The 17,408-nt window shown below is 44.0% G+C and overlaps 1 protein-coding gene across 4 annotated transcripts in view; it reads left to right on the top strand.

The window, feature by feature from the left end:
- Window positions 1–17,408, top strand: part of GRK3 (G protein-coupled receptor kinase 3) — a 119,508-nt gene that overhangs the window by 84,619 nt on the left and 17,481 nt on the right. For all 4 annotated transcript variants that reach the window (XM_036908972.2, XM_036908971.2, XM_057492021.1 and 1 more), the window contains 4 exons: window positions 4,035–4,113; window positions 5,745–5,875; window positions 7,403–7,497; window positions 11,439–11,546. In XM_036908972.2, the coding sequence (XP_036764867.1) occupies window positions 4,035–4,113; window positions 5,745–5,875; window positions 7,403–7,497; window positions 11,439–11,546 (413 nt within the window). The remainder of the gene's footprint in view (window positions 1–4,034; window positions 4,114–5,744; window positions 5,876–7,402; window positions 7,498–11,438; window positions 11,547–17,408) is intronic.

The raw sequence follows: 17,408 nt of genomic DNA, 5'->3' as shown, positions 1-17,408 counted from the left end.
AGAGTTTTCCTTTTACTAGAATTTTTTTTTCTTCCAATCTCCACTCGGTGCTGTCGTTTCCCACCACTCCCAAGGAGACAGTGGGAAGTACTGTTCCCGAAGTCTGGGTCCTGAACGCAGAGGGTCTGAGGACTTCAGAGGCGGCCGGCATTGCTGGGGCCTCCAGGGATGCGGCGAGCAGCGCAGGATGAAGCAAGAGAGAAAGGAGAGACAGGCAGAGGCCAGACCACAAGGAGTTTTCTAGGCCAGTATTGGTTTAAAAAAATCTTGAGAGTGGTTGGAAACGAAGTGTTCCCAGTAGAAAGGTGACATGATAAGCCTTACAGTTTGAGAAGACTGCCCTGACTACAGCACAGAGAATTTCTATGAGAAATATTTCATGATCTGTTAACATGTAATTAACATGAGCTAACATAACACAGAGTTACTGCAGAATGCAAGCTACTTAGCTCACTAGTGGTAGGAGATCAAAGAAGACAGTTCCTCTAAATGCACTAGTTATGATCACCTGCAATTGGTCATCCAGGCAGACTAGCTTAGCCTTAATTATCTTTGAAATCATACCAACACCACCGTTCAACTGCCGCCTGTGTTTTCCTGTTGGTCAGAATTTGGTTCTTTGTGTCTCAGACTTCAAGTGAGACTCAGCGTGGTATCTGCTCAGCCCCTGAGAGAGGAGGGCCTGCAGGCCATGTAAAGGGACCTGTAGAGATAACCAGGTCACATCCCTCTACTGAGCTTGTCTCTCATATTGCTATAGAAACTTTGCCTTTCTAAGTAGCCTCACAGAGAACCCTGGAGAGGGTCAGGAGACTTGGGGTTGGAACCTTGGCTGGCTACCACTTTTTCTGACCTCAGGCAAGCCATTTCCCTTTTGGAGGGCCTTAGTTTCCTTGTCTTTAAAATAAAGAAGTTGGATCAGGTAGGTTACTTTTTTTTTTAAGGGTCCTTCCAACTCAACCTACATTTCATGTCCCATCTGAACAACGTAATAGCTTAGGTGTACTTTAACTTTTTGCCATCTTCTCAGGGCTACCGTCAGAAGGGTCATCCACCGTCATGTTCAGAAATACCGCTTGGTAGGGTCCCCTTGTCTCCTCAGAGAAGTGAGAGCAGTTGCCACCTCCATTTGGGGCCCTGGCCCTACTGAGCTCCAGGTCCACCCACCTCTGCTCTACAGACGAATTGCTCATCAGATCACGAACCAGAGTGTGTGGGGAGCCCCATTAAGGAAGGAACAGAATGAGCCATTCTCAGCAAGCTATTGGAAGGGCATAGGTGGGTCCCAGGTGGGATGGTACACCCTGCCGTCTGCCCCTGGAAGGCCATGCAGCTTTTAACAGAAAAAGGATAGCGCCTTTGTTTTACCCATTTAAAGCAAACTAAATTGAAATCAGTAAACACTAACACCATCTCAACAGAACTGTAAGGAAACTAGGTAACCATAAAATGAATTTTGTAATTCATTCTGGAGTCATTTCTCCCAGATTTATGGAAATGAAGTTCAAGTTCATGAATCTTCAGTATGTAGCAATGTGTTAACTCAGATTTATCTGTGTGCCCTTTATATAGAGGTTTAAACAGTGTGAATTCTGTTTAATAAAGATTATTCTGTTGAAACTTGCATACTTTCTGTGGAATTTCATAATTTTTTGTTTCTATTAGGAAAGTGGATATTGCCCTTTAATACAAGTTTTTATTTGAATCAGTTGGGTGGCAAGAATATACTGTATATAAAGAATCTAAACAGACCATAGTTATAGATCAGCATTACACTGATGCATTTTCACAAGGGAGCACATGCCTGTTTCCAGTACCCAGGTCAAGAAAGAGAAAGTTACCACTACTCCAGAAGTCCCCTTGTGCCGCCCTTAGGCACTTACCCCATACCCAAGCTAACTACCACCCAGATTTCTAACACTGTAATTTAGCTCTGCCTGTGTTTGAACTTGATGTGAATGTCCTCTTTTGTGTCTGGCTTTTCTTGTTCATTGTTGGTTGTAAGATGTATGTATGTTGCTGCACATGGCTGTAGCACCTTCTGTAGCAAAAGAGCTAAATGGCAGCTAAATGGTCAGCAAGCTACATAGTGGACCAAATGTGGCTTGTGGTCTTTTTATGTACAGCCCATGAACTAAGAGTGGTTTTTATGTTCTTACAGGATTGTAAGAAAATAAGCAAAGAATATATGACAAAGACTGTGTTGGCCTGCAAAACCTAACATATTTACTGTCTAGGCCTTCGTAGGAAAAGTGTGCTGACCTCTCTACAGTATGCCCCTGCATAAACATGCCACAGTTTATGTGTCCCTTCTGCTGTTGATAGATGTTTGGGTTATTCCCTGGCTTGGGCTCCTGTGAATAGGGACATGAGGGAATGTCCTTATGGTGCATGTGAGTACAGGTTGCCATGAGGTATGTACCCCGGAGTGGAGTTGCTGGGTTACAGGTTTGCAAGCAATGCTCAGCTTTGGCAGAGACCACCAAACAGCTTGCAGAAGTGGCTGTACCATTGTGCACACCTAGCAGTGATCCGCGGACATTCCGTTTATACCCTGTCTCCAACACTTGGTGCTGTCTGTCACTTCATTTGAGCTGTTCTTGTGGGTTTTTAGTGTCACATTGTGATTTTAATTTGCATTTCCTTGGGGACAACTGAGTCCAGCATTTATTCATAGGCTTGTAGGCCATTGGATATCCTATGTGAAATGCCCATTTAGTAATAATACTAATTATTATTTTTATGTTATTATTCTATATGATTATATTATTTATATTATAATAAAATTTTATATTATTATTTGCCATTGTTCTGTTGGGTTGTTTGCCTTTTTCTTTACTGATTTTTGAATTCTTTATATATTCTATATAAGACTCTGTTGTATGCTTATGGATGGCACATATCTTCTCCCATTGAGTGACTTGCCTTTTTACTCTCTGAATGGTATCTTCTGAAGAACAGAAGTTCTTAATTATATTTTAGACCCCTTTGTCAATATTTTAATCATTAGTGTTTTTTTGGCCTGTTTAAGGTATCTTTACTTGCTGTAGGATCATGAAGATAGTCTGTTTTCTTCTAGAAGCTTTATTGTTTTACCTTTAAATTGATATCTACCTGGCATTGACTTCGGTGCATGGTGTGAAGTAGGGGTGAACGTTCACGTTTTGTTGTACAGATAATCGATCCAGCACCACTGACTGAAAAGGCCATCTTTTCCTCAACCTGGTTGTGTCATTTTATCACAAATCAATTGGCCATTTGCGTGTGAGTCTATCTCAGGACTGTCTGTTCTGTTCCGTGGGTATGTTTTCTGTCCATGGGCTAACACCACACTGTCTGAATTACTGTTGCTTTAATAAGTCTTGATATCTGGCACTATGAGTTTTCCAGCTTTGTTTTTCTTCAAGAGTACCTGAACTTTTCTTGACTATTTATATTTCCATGTAAATTTTAGAATCAGCTTGTCAATTTTTATTTTAATTAAGACTTGCATGGAGTCTGTGGATTAATTTGGGAGAAAATTGGCATCTTTACAATTGAGTTATTCAGTCCCTGACCCTGGCATATTTTTCCACTTTCAAAAGTTAATTGAATCCCATTTTATTCTCAGTGTTTCAAGACAACAATACAGCTAGCATTTTCCCCCAGTGGTATGGTTCTTCCAACTTCAGAATGAGAGATGGAAATATTTGACAAGTCAGAACCCAAATGTAGACCAAAAGAAGGACGAACGAGGCAGTAATGTTTTCCTGTAGAATCTGAGTCGCTTTGAGGAAGATACAGGTAGAAGGTTTGAATCTGACAGGGAGAAGACCTTTGAGTTCATCTTGTCCTCTTAGTGAGGTGGTGTGTGCATTTCATCACGTAACCAGATCCCTTTCTCTTTGGCTGTTGAAGTTGCCATGCAGGTGTCTGCACTCAGTGCGCAGGGCGTTGGCATGGATGAAAAAAATCTATAGATGGTGTTTGGTAGTAGGTGTGCTTTCAAGGTCAGCTTTTGCTTTCCTTATTAATCTTTTGCTTTTTCACTCTAGGACTGCCCTTTCATTGTCTGTATGACCTATGCCTTCCATACTCCAGATAAACTCTGCTTCATCCTGGATCTGATGAACGGTGAGCCGACCATGGGCATCTCCATACACTGGCAGACTTGGCCGTGACGTTGAACCTTTGCACTGACCGAGGCACACTGGCGGTTTGGGTCTTTCAGATCATCAGGTTCCCCTTGAAGTTTAAGGAAACCTTTTATGCTTCAATTATCAGTTAAAATTCATTTAAAAATGTTGACTGTGGTTTCCCTCTGGCTCTCCCAGTCACTCATCAGGAAGTTGCCATTTCTAGAGAAGATTTCGTAAAATACTTACAGTGAAACTTGATTTTTCTGGAATGCAACTGGCCTAGGTCTTTAATTAGCTTGTTTCCTGACCCTCACTTTTAGGACTAAAGAACCTCAGAAGAATATAGGCCAAAGATAGAAATGTATTTAAGCCAGCTTTGGAAAGGACTGATTTGGGGTCAGTACAGATTTTAGCCCAATCTTCTGTGCCTCTAGCCCAGATCAACTGTGCTTTAATCTTTTAAACTTTGAAGACCTTGAAAACCCTGGAAAAGTTTTAGCCAGAAAAGTCATTTTCTAATACTAGAAAGTCACATGGTTTATATTCCAAGTATTTTTAGTAACAAGAGCTGAAATAAAAAGGCATACAATTCAACAGATGAAATACCATTTTTGGAAATTCATTTGAAGTTTTATTATGTTTTGAGTGATTTAAAACCAGATCTATTCAGCAACATGAAGGGATTTCACAGACATCCCTTCAAAAGAAGCCAGGTATCACAGCACAGATCCTATATGATTCTGTTTATGAGGCAGTCGGTTTAGGCAGAACTAGCCACGGGGAGCGGTCAGGACAGAGCCCCCTTGGCCTAACCAGGGATTGGGAGCCGAGGCTCTGCCTGGCTAGGGCATGGGGAGCTTTCTGGGATGTGGGGAATGGCTTACATCTGATCTGGTGCTGGTTATACAGGAAAGGGGAGGTACTTATAAAAGCCGGGGCAGTAAGTTTGGACATACATGAACTTTTACAGATCAATAGAGGCTTTTCCTCTATAGTTTATAAGGAACATTCCTTTACCCTGTTGGTGGCATTCTCTGTAACCTGAGGCCATATGATGGTTTACTTTTTCCAACATTTTATCATGAAAAATGCCATCCATATGGTGAACTTGAGAATTTTACTGGGGTCACCCAAGTAGCCACCACCTGGACTGTACCAGTTAAAATTTCACTGCATTTGCTTATCCGTTATCTGTCAGTATGATCCATTTGTGTGCTTATTTATTTCGTGTCCACAGAGCCAGTTGCTGAGCCCACTTCTGGATTGCTACATAGGCTGGTGCAGTTCTTAGACAGGACCTAGTTATTCAGGCAGACTGACCATCCCGCCCTGTGGTGGCAAGTGGGCAAGCCACTCTCAGAGCCTCACACTGCTGCCAGTCTGAGAATGGCGGCTTTGTTCCACGTTGTCCCGGCCATCGCTGAACCTCAGTCTTCTTCTCACTGTTTAATTTTTCTCTCTCATTTGTAAAGTGGTTTGTCAAACTGCAGAAACCAGAGAGACACGTAGACAAAGCAGAAGCACAGTTACCTTTTCCTACCGTGTCCTGACTACTTGGGACCACCATGATTTTCCTTTCCTTTAAATCCACACGCTTTGAATCAAACCCTGCATCTCTGATCCCAGGGGGCGACCTGCACTACCACCTTTCTCAGCACGGCGTGTTTTCCGAGAAGGAGATGCGGTTTTACGCCACCGAGATCATCCTGGGGCTGGAGCACATGCACAGTCGCTTTGTCGTTTACAGAGACCTGAAGGTAAGGCTGTGCGACCGGCTCCCTCTGTTTCCTGGGCCGGCACACCAGGCACTCGCTTCCCTCTCGGGGTGTCCTGTCGTCATCCCCAGCTCTGGTAGCTCGGAACCTCTGTGGTGACACCCATCTAGCCAACACTGTGAAAACAGCAATAGAGATAAAAGGGACTTCGACAGATTGTAGAAATGATGATGCAAATATATAAATGTGTAAATAATAATGAGAAAAAAAAATGATAGGAGCAGTAGTTTCCAACAAGATGAGAAGATGCCAGGAGAATGTGTTTGCCTCTAATTTCAGATTCCTTCTCTAATGAACCCAAGGTTTCCAACTGTGATGGGAGGACTACATGCCTTTCTCTAAGGAGCTAATATGTTTGATTAGCTTTTTAGGTTACTTTCTCAGAATCTCAAATATTGTATTTTACTTTTGAGCATACCACATTTTTCACAAAATACTTTGTAAATTTTAAAGCTTTCTGCCAGGTTAAAGAATTATTTCCTCAGTTTTCATATCAGCATGAAGAAGAAAAAAATGCATTTTCATCAGATTAGAAATATTTAGACACTGGCTGGTACGTGACATTTTATTTCCTCACGTGAGTTTTGTAGAACAAAATATATTCTGAAGGCCCACGAAGTGCTTTTGTAATGCATTTTAATTTAAATCTATAACGGGTCTCTAATCATCTTTTGCCATATTTTTGTTTTCTAAGCTATTTAGTAGGCAGTGATATTGCTTAATTTCTATTCAAACTTAATTCCAGTCACTCATGATCATTCATGCTTCAGTTTTATAATATCATGTCATTATTTTTATTTCAAGCAAAACAATAGTTAAGCTCCAGCAGAAAAAACTATTATCAGGATGACTATAATTCAGTGTCTATTAGGGCAGTGGGCTTTGTTTTGTTTTGTTTTTTTCCCATGATTATGCTGACTAAATCTAATCTTAAAGATACATTTCATCAGAGTTGTGGTCAGAAGCATATCTGGCCATTTGGTAGGGCCCTGTGTTGATTATGGATAATAAACAGAAATGACATTTATTGGGATTAGCATGGCACTTTGGAATATTTTGATTCCTTATGTCAGTATTTGCTCATTCTTGCAAGATTCCATTCCATTCTGGGCCTCATTCCCTGAAGCCTTTGGGGTTCACAGCAGCCAAAAAGTCGGTGCACACACGAGAAGTGGAGAGGCACGCTGTCCTGGCTGGATTACAGTTCTTGCAGTGAAAATAAAATGCTTTTAACTCAGATGAACTGTGGTCATAACCCTCCCCTGTTACCTGCCCCATGTTCCATTGTCCAGTGAATGGAATCCTTCACATCTGTCATTACCACTTTCCTGCCGAAGTTAACGTGAAAGTGTTCTCAGTATCAGGCCCTACTCGGATGTGATATTAGAAAGCTCGAATTTGTGTTTAGGAACAAACTATGATAAAGTAATAAGATCTCAAGTGCCCACAGTTTTAGAAGTTCTCAGAGCCCCTGGGGACTCATAAAGATGGTCTTCTCCTCCTTTTCAGCCTGCAAATATCCTCCTGGATGAACACGGACATGTTAGGATATCAGACCTTGGTCTTGCGTGTGATTTTTCCAAAAAGAAGCCGCATGCAAGTGTGTAAGTAGTACATTGACTCTGTTCACAATTGTTTCTCCAGTGCGACTCACTTCCTCACTGAGACCCTGACCTGGTTATTTGTCCCTCCAGTTTTTTCTTGTTAGCAGTGGCTGTCAGTATGTGATGATGGCAGGTCAGGGGGAGATCCCACATCCCAGGCGGCAGCAGAGAAGGGAGTGGTGCGCCCTCTCTTGCTGTCTGGGGGAGCATGGATGGACACACAGTGTAACTGCACAGGCGCCTGGGTGTCCTGTGGGAAAGGCAGGGCCCTCAGCAGCAGACTCGAATCCATACCATGCTTGCTGTGTGGCCCAAGTCAGTCAGTTTACCTCTGTGACCCTCAGTCTCTTCATCTATAAAGTAGAGGTGATCATTATCCCTGGAAGTTGCCTATGGGTAAAGGATAAAGGAAAGCCTGTGTACCCAAGAAGGTGCAGAGACAACTGCCTGGAACCCTCCCGGGAAGACCCGGAGGTTGTGCTTCTCTTTCTGCATCTACTTTTTCCTTCTTTTACAAAGTGGCTTTTTTTAAAAAGAGAAATTAGTAATCTTCTTTTTAGTAAAAAAAAAAAAAAAAGTCATCTACATGCAGTTTGAGCTTTTAACACGAGTCATGTTAAATTTGAGAATCACATCAGCCCCCTAACTGACACCCAGAGGAAACTCCCCGACACCATGGCCCTGGCCCCCCAGTGGACCCTAATGCTGCTCCTGGCAGTGGCTGTACTTGATCAGGGCGTGTTGACGCCGGTCTGGGACATCTCTGAACCTGGAGTCATTAGTCTGATGACAGGAATGCGGAGCTGCCGTCCCAGGCTCAGCAGAAGCAGAAAGGAGTGCGTGCTGGTTTTCATTCCTGTTCCTCAGGCATCAGTTTATCTGGGTGGAGAAAGTGCACATGTGTGCAGTTGGTGGAAGTGCAGATGACTTTAGCTTTATTTTTTCTCTCTGAATGTATCATTCTTAGCACTGAATCTTTTAAAATGACACTTGATTGTACATTGTGAGCTAACAATTCATCTCTGTACTAAATGGTCTTGAAACTGCTAGGGGGTCTCATTTCACACATCCGTGCAGAAAATAAACTGCAGACCCTCTACTTGTTATGGATCCAGAAGTCAAGTGGTTCTGAATTGGAATACTATGTGAGGGACTGCATTAAATTAGAATTGCTTTTTCGAGCTCTGGTCGTGGATAAGATGGTAATAGTGCATAGCTCTATTTCTGTAAACATGTTTCTTTCTACAGAATCTGGGATACAGTCATAAAAGTATTAGAATTTCACCAGCACCCCCCGCACAGTTATTAGACCAGAAACTGGGGTTGTGTGAGCTTCTCCCAGGGAGTTCATCAGACATTTTTAAGAGTCATTTGAATTTTTAATGCCACAGCTATTTGGTATGATAATTTCTTCATTTTAGTATAGTCACAACTGAATATGAATTCAAGAGCTCATAAGAGTTAATCTTGCAAAAGAATTAACTTTCAGGTACAGGGTTATGTATTCCATAAGGAGCATTGTCCACTTCTCCCTACATGTCAGCTCCGAAAGGTGGGCTGTTCTCAGCACTTAAACGGCATCTGTGAAGGGGCAGGATTGGGAAGGCTGGTTTCCATGTTGAAATGGTGAGAGTGAGGCAACCACTTAAAGAAATAAATACACAATGCAAGTGTGGCTAAGAACAAAGGCTTTGGAGTCAGCAGATCAGGGTTTTTTTTATCCCTCTTCCAAGGTGTGCCAGCCTCACTTTTCCTTCTCTGCAAAGAGCAGAAAATGATCTCTCTTTCCTCTGATTGCCGTGAGGTTCAGTGGGCTAATTAATGCAGTTAAGTATCTTTCCAGCCTTGGCTGTGTGCCAGGTGCTGGCCTGGGACGAGCAGCCCAAGGACCTGTCTGTGGAGTGACCAGTATATGGGGAGGTGACAGTGCTCCTTGTGTCACTAACTGAGCCATCTATACCAGGCATGCACGGCTGGCTGCTCCAAATACACCATTGTCTTCACAGAAGTGCCCTAGGTTATAGGTGTGATTATCTACTTTCTATGGCCTGGAAACCAAGGTGCAGAGAAATTAAGTAACTTGAACAAGGTCAGAAACCTGGCACCTGGTGGGGCTGGAATTAAAATCCAGTGCTGTCGGACTCCAAAGCTTGTACTCTTTGTACTATGTGGACGAACTCCCGAGGCTTTGAAATGGTCTGCTTAGTCCCAGGTTAAGGATTTGGGACCAGAATTTCCCCCTTGACTTGGTTTCTCAGATCTTCTCAAAGGTGTGGATGTGACCCTTGGACTTCATCAGCTCATCTACCAACTTGCACTGTGGTTGAAGTTCTAGGTCTGAGCGTAGACTTGGTCCATTTAATGATGGAATCAAATTATCATAAACTGGAAGTTAACCATGGGGTAGCCATGAAAAATCAAAGAAAAGCTTTTGGAATTGAACAGATTGTCAGTGACTGATTTGAGTACCAGTTTGTTTTATCTAAGAACATAAGGCTGTGTCTCATGTGTTAAAACGTTCAAGTATTCTTTTGACATTAATTGTAGTACTGATCTTGAGTCGGAAACGTTGGGAAGCGCTAGCAGCTGCTGGGTAGACAGATCCAGAGACCACAGTGGCAAAAATGTCTGCTTGGCCTGTGTCCAGTGTCAGCTGAGGGGCCTGAACTACATTAACCTATTGTATTTGTCCTTGTTGCTGTCCTCCCCTTCCAGAATTAGGTTTTGATCCCAAGAATCACAGGTTACAAGGTCACCACGAAGGTTTGCCCAGCCAATGCTGAAATGAAACCTTCCCCGGAAATGGTTAGGATGCCTCTCCGAAACCTCCACTGTGCTCATGGTGTGGCTTGATGACCTCTGCCAAACTTTGGGTTCTGGATGGTGGAGCTTATCCAAGTGCTGGGATTTGCCACGATGGACTAGCACCTATTTTCACTGTTAGAGAAAAGTCTCAAAATAGAACTGTTAGACAGAAGGTACCAGGCCCACCGCTGGTCCAGGATCCTGTAGTCCTCATAGCAACCCTGTGGAACAGAGGTGTTAACGTACCACCATTTTATCAATGAAGAGAATCAATGAAGGACGGAAAGGAGGGCACACAGATCACGGCTTTTGCCAGGGCCCCTTAAGGCTGTGTCTTCGAAAGCTTCCCATGAACCACCTCTGCTCTTAAGAGGGAGCAGCGCATGCTCAGATCTTTAAGGAGGAGTGGGGAGTCCTAGTCTGGGAAGGGATTTTTGAGTCGTAGATAATACAAATTATATATAAAACGGCTGTCCCCCAAGTGATTTTTCTCAACTCTGGGAAAATCATCTTCACATTTGCTCAGTTGAGTCCTTTGACCTGTTGACAGCTTTTAAAACCTGATGTGTGATTTCTCCATCTTTGTACCAGCCAGCTTGTGCCACCACTTTGTCCCCACTCTGTTGGGGCCTGTCACTGACTGTGTTAGTCAGTAGCTCCCCACACTTAGCACATGCGAGCTCAGGTCCTCAGCCCAGGAGATGGTGCCACACAGGAGGCGACAGGCCATCCTTCCAAGGTCATAGCACTACAGGTGTTTTCCTCACCTCTGCCAACCCCATGTGTCTCCTCAGAAGGGCTCTTGAGCCAGGCAGGAGACCTTTAGCCCTTCAAAGCCCTTCAGTCCTTAGTGGAGAAGGACTAATAAGATTCAGATTACACCTCTGAGACTCCTGGGCTCACACTTTTCGTGTTTATTTTGTATGGTAATTTATTTATATTAAGTCCTATACTAATTAAGACAGAAAAGGTCATTTTCCCATTGGGCTTTTGATGAATCATCTTGGTATGGAAGCACCATTGTCCGCTCCCCCTTGTATACCATTTCAGGAACGATACCTGGACATCTTGATGAGCGGTTAGTATTTTATAAGGCGAGTGTGCTGATAACTGCATGTACACTTTCTTCTCCCTAGTGGCACCCATGGGTACATGGCTCCCGAGGTGCTGCAGAAGGGGACCGCATACGACAGCAGCGCCGACTGGTTCTCCCTCGGTTGCATGCTATTCAAACTCCTGAGAGGGTGAGTGATGTGAATCCTTTAGTACTGTCACTGTGGTATGTTCTTAGGTCCCAGTCAAGGCTACGGAGACGTAGGCTGCAGTTTCCTTGAGCTCACACGGTGATCTGAAGCCACAGGCAGACCTAGGTGATGACCACGGCTCTTTCTGCCTCATAAAAGTGAGAGCTTTGTTCCCATGGGGGCTTCGAGGCAAAAGCTTATGGTTTCATATTTTTGTTCCCTAACGACATAGGGACTCTGACACCTTTCAGTTTCAAATAAGACTGCTTTGAGATATTTCCACGGGTAAACCTGATTTGGGAAATAAGTGTTATTTTAAAATGTGGGTATGGAAGAAGATAGGATCACTTTTTAGGACTTACTTATGCATGATTGTCTTGTGAGCTTAAAGCGTTTTGAGGGTTCCAAAAAAAGGTTGGAGACCCAAAGGGCAGCTCATTGTGGAAGTGCATTTATTTGTGAACATGCTGGCATTAATTTGTGTTTTTTGAAGCTCAGAAATGAAATTGCATAATTTTGTGCTTCTAATTAATTTGCGTTGTACTTGACCCTTAGTTCTCAACCACCAAAGACGATGGAGTAGAGTGGAAAAATTATGAACTGAAGGCACTCTCAAAATATGCAGTCATGTTGAACACTTAACAATCATGTGAATATCTTCACTAATATTAAGAATTTTTAGCCAGTTTCAGTGGACATCTTTTTTTAAAATATGTTATTCTTCTTCATCCACAAAGTTAGAAAAAGCACTTGATGTTAAAATTTCCTAGTCAAGATTCTGCCTGTAATATTTCTCCTGTGAACACAGGCCTGGTAGTTTGCTAAATTTTTCACATTCCCCCCTGGAAAGCCTTACTGAGCTCACTGCATCGTGTTCTTAGATTTAGCACATTCTGAACAAGGCTGGTCTCTGTATCTTCCTCCAAAACCAGGTTCCAAGCACCCTGGCTGCTTCCTCGGGACTCCAGTAATCCAGTTGTTCTCTGCTGTCCGTATTCACTTGAGAACTAAAATTGTATTACTGCTTAGAGAGCCGGGTCCTGTTAGTCCTTAATTGAATTATTGTGTTTGTGGAGCCTGGATGGTCTTAATTCATGTCATCAGACTAGCTGACCCAATTAGAGAGTTTCTTCAAGACAAACCGGAGGAAACCACTTCCCACCCGAGACGGTCTTCCACCCGGCAGTCCCTGTGTGCATGGGGAGGGCATGGAGACACGCTAGGGGTCTTCGTTGGGGTCCCTGCTGGGGTCAGAATGGGGCTGGAGATACAGTTTCCACACCTAAGGAATTCTGAGATGATAAAAATCCTTGTGCAGCAGTGAAACTGTTGAATGCGTTAACTTGGGATTCAAAAAATTGATAGCAAAATGTAACAGGGAAACCTGCAAAACTGCATTTAGGGCTTTGTTCACTGCTTCATTTTGCTTAATATTGTTATTCTGTCTGTTTATAATACTGTCCATGCATATAAGCCTGTGGAGGGTCTGGCATAACACTATTTTTAAATGGTTTGAAAGATGTGTTTAATTGTTAACTATATGCCAGCAGTGCAATTTGTAGCTAATAAAATGAATTCAGTCTTATTTGGCCATAAATCAAGTTCAGAGGACTAAACTGGAAGATACTGATTTCCTTTGTGAAGACCTTACTCTGGCTTGGCTGAAGCATTATGTTCAGTGTGGCCCGTTGTGAAGAAAGTCTTGGCCAACTGGAGGATGTCGGGGATATTCATGGAGACGGGGTGGCTGAGACGAGATAAGAATGAATGATGAAAGGTCTAGAAATCGTGGTTCATTTGGAGAGGTTGAAAGAGCCTGGTGCTGTATCACGGGAGCCTCAGTGACCGACTCCAGCTGTCGGTCCCATCTCAGTGAAGAGGTTGTATTCATGCTGTAGAGGCCCAGAGCGCAGGCATTTCAAGGAGGGAAAAGACTTGAGTTTGGCACAAGAATTCAAGTATTCGAGCTACCTAGTGAAAGTCATCTTCAGTCTCACAGATAATAAGCTCCCTACAACTGTCTGGTGACCATCTATTGAGCCTGAAATGGAAAGAATCCTCCCAGTGTGTAACAGGATTAGATGAATCTTCCCCACGGAGATTTAGATCTCACGCCATTTTTGTGTTACTTGTTCAGCAGTCATTCACAGGAAGGGGGGAGAGCACTGAAACCAGAGCACAGGGAAATATATTCTGACTTAAGTAATTCAAGTGGAATTTGGTAAGCATCTATTGAGCACCTACAGTATGCAAGAGACTGTGCTTGATGCTCTGGGAAAAGGGAGGGAGGGAGGAAGCCACAGTCCTTAAGGGACTCGCAGGAGAGTAGAAACCTGCATACACACAGGATGAGGGCTGTGCTGACTTAACACAGTGACAGTGCGCAGAGAGAACAGGCATGGGGTTGCCAGTTCTGACTCAGGAGAATGGGGCCAACTTCATGTCAGAGATGGCATGTGAAATGGGCTTTGAAGGGTAGGATGGCAATATGAAAACTCAGGTGGGAATAACATGTTTTTGCAGGAGGGGACCATGTGGGCAGGTCTTTCCCCATCAGTGACCTGTGAGTCCTGGGCCAGCTGTTTGTCAAGAGGGCAGGGTACGCTGAGAGGATGTCCAGAAGATTGGGTCAGACTGGGGAGATCCTGGAGTTAATGTTGTGGAGCTGGGCTTTGTCCTGGATGCCCCAGAGGCTGACGACTTTTAAGCCCAGAGGGACATGTCTGGGTTGTTCGCAGTCAGAGGGTCCTGACTGGAGTGTGGAGCGTTGGAGGGTCAGAGACGGGAGGCCCATGTAAGTGGCAAAGACAAGGAGTGCTTGAGCTAGCACAGCGGAACCGGGACCAGGAAGGAGGCAAACGCGTTAGTGGGATCGCAGTTAGACTCCGTAATGCTACGATGACTCTTTTCCCACGGGTGGTTGGATGTAGAAGGACAGAGGCTTCAAGTAGTGCTGGTTCAGATTCAGGTAATGGGGAGAATGGTGACATCATCACCAACATCAGTGGTTGTGAAATGTCAGTGGCTCATATTAATCTGATGTTGGAGGGCTCTTGAGGAGCAGAACGTGAAATGGGGTCCACAGGAGCCTCCATCCCCTCAGCTGTATGCAAGGGGGCAGTGTCACTGTCCCACCTCCTCACAAGGATGCCTGTGGGACAACCTCAAAAATGTGCATGGAAGTGTGCTGCACAGTTTCCATGCTCTGCAGGGAAGGGAGCACCGAGCGGCTGTGTTTTCTCAGATGGGAGGGTCCTAAGGAACTGGGCTCGGTAGAGCAGGGGGCAGGGGTTCACAGGGGTGAGCACTGGCCTACAGGGGCCCCTGGGCCTGTCCTGTCTGCATCCTGGCACCGTCCAGGCAGCCCCTAGGCTGGCCCATGTGGAGTAAAGCAGATGGTGCACCAGCCACTCCTCAGTGCCAGCCTGGAGACACGTTCAGTTGTCACAAATTGGGGAAGGGCTACTTCTGACACGTGGGGGTGGAGGCCAGGGATGCTGCTCCACACCCTGCAGGGCACAGGACAGCTCCCACTGCCCCCCAAAAAACTACCCAGCCCAAAAGGTCATCAGCACTGAGGGTGAGAAACTCGTCTCTGTCCCTCCTTCCCACACCTGTGCAGTGAGGTCGAACCAGTGGTCACCAAGGGTGTGCTTGCTTCTATTTCCTGCGATCCGATACTCTTACAGTGACCGTTGCCATTGCTTCTACTGAAGCCCTTCTCCTCACCCCTAGCTTTGTTTCGACACTGTAGAGGAAAGCCACGTGGCAGGAGGGGAAGGATCCGGATGTGGGAAAGCTGTCCGGGCTTGACGATGTGTTCCACATCCCTGGGCTCACGGCGATGGTCGGAGCTGTCAGGGGCCAGGGGTTTAGGTGCTGGTCACTGCTTCCCCTTCAGGTGACTCTGAAAAAGCAGCTGTGTGTGCAAGCTTGTAGTGTGTGGAGTTGCCTTCACGACCTCAGTCTTGATCTCAGATGTCTGTTAAGGAAAAGAATTGATGTGACAGTAGCCTTGATCTTAAACTTGTCACCATTGACGGTCACCTTCTGCAATTTGTGACAAGCATTCCTGAAGGTGTCAGACACAAAGCCGGGGTGATGAGCTTGGCCTGTGATTACTGAGTTTGAACCTGGAGGGGAAAAAGGGAATGTTTATAAATATTTTGGCAGCTTCTGGCTTAGGTTCAAAACACATGTTTGATGGAACATGCAATCTTTTTGGTATTCTAAAATTAGCTTTTGATATTATGAGTTTTAATCACTTGTAATTATAAATGTATTGTTTTTGAGCTCGTTTCACCGTGCATATATATTGTGTGTGTGCGTGTGTGCGTGTGTATGCACGCTTCACTATCATTTATCGTATCTTGAACATTTTCCCAAGTCGTCTGGGGGCAGTTTCAGTGCTCCCACTCTATCTGTAATTCAGAAGCCCCATCTGACCACTGCACACGTGTGTTCTGTTTCCACCACACTCCCCGATGCAGCCCGAAGGTTGCATTGCTGTCCGGGGGACTGGGCCGGCACTGCAGACTGTTGACAGGCCTGTCACTGGCTCCTATTTAAAGCGGACTGCATCGGGGAGCAGCTGTGCTCACACGGGGTCTGGGAGCACCACGTGCCTCCCTCAGAATGGAGATCATCACTATCATAGGTTTTCTTTAACATTTTCCAAAATAGAAACAGAATCTTTGGTTTTGTTCACAAAGAATAATCACGAGTACATTGGAAACAGATGTGCATCAGGGTTTTAACTTAAGAGGCCAAACTTCTCAACACTAGAGCAGAGGATTGAATAGCTGAAAAGCGTTTCTGATCATTTCTTACTGAGTCGGACGTGGACTAACTGTATTTATAAAATGGGATTTGTAGTGAAAGGGCCCATGTGCTGGAAATGCTTTTGGCAACATTCACTCCAGTACCCTTGCAAGCCTCCCTCTGGTCTCATGAAAGACTTTTGAAATTCAAGCCCAGAGCCCTTCTGTCAGAACCTGCAGCAGCCCCTCGCCCCAGGTGTCAGGGCACAGCCCCGTCCTTCCCGCCTCAGACACAGGCAGGTGCACGGGGGTCAAGAGCAGGACCGGGGGCCTCCGGCATCGCACACTGGAGCTGAATCCGAAGGGGTTGCCAAAATGCAAGATGTTCGCATAGTCCCTTTTTATACTTTAAGGAACTTCATGGGGTGGAAGCAGTTGTGGAGACTAAGCTTTTTAGGGAGAGTTAATAAGCTTTTATCTCTTTCTCTTGAACCATGAGCATGTTAATATCTCTGTATATTTTCTATAAAAGAATGATACAAGTAATGGTTTTAAAAACTATAAGATCTTACAGGTAATAGATATTAGTTGTTGTTATATCTTATTTGCTTTTTTAAATGCAGTCATTTTAGCTTTTTCTCCTTGGAAACAATTAGGATGAAAAGCATATTTCCAATCCAAATCTATTTTTAGGATGAACCTATGTTTGCTTGGTACTAATTCACCTTGTTTAGATTTTTTTCTTCAAATTAATCCTCTTGAGAGATGAAAATTACTTTGTATTTCATTGCATGCTAAGAAGAAAATAAAGCGCTAGAGTGCCCTCTCTTGTACAAAATGAAAATTAAAGTATTTAAGGTAGTAAATGCTCTGACATGATTTCTTCAAGAGATGATTCAATGCATTCCTTAGCTAATTCAGTAGGATGGCTGGGTTGGTAGCAGTCAGTAAGCTGTAGTACAAGGTAAGTCCAATTTTAGTCCTTTTTTAATAATCACATTGACTTATATGTTCAATGTTCGAATCCATTTTATAGAGTTAACTTTAAAATATTTTATATACTATCTTGCCTTAGATTGTTATATCTGCCTTATAAATAAAT

This window comes from Manis pentadactyla, chromosome 14, assembly GCF_030020395.1.
Source record: "Manis pentadactyla isolate mManPen7 chromosome 14, mManPen7.hap1, whole genome shotgun sequence".
NCBI lineage: Eukaryota > Metazoa > Chordata > Mammalia > Pholidota > Manidae > Manis > Manis pentadactyla.
Note: the sequence above shows the minus strand (reverse complement) of the source record. Positions and strands in the feature narration are given on the sequence as shown.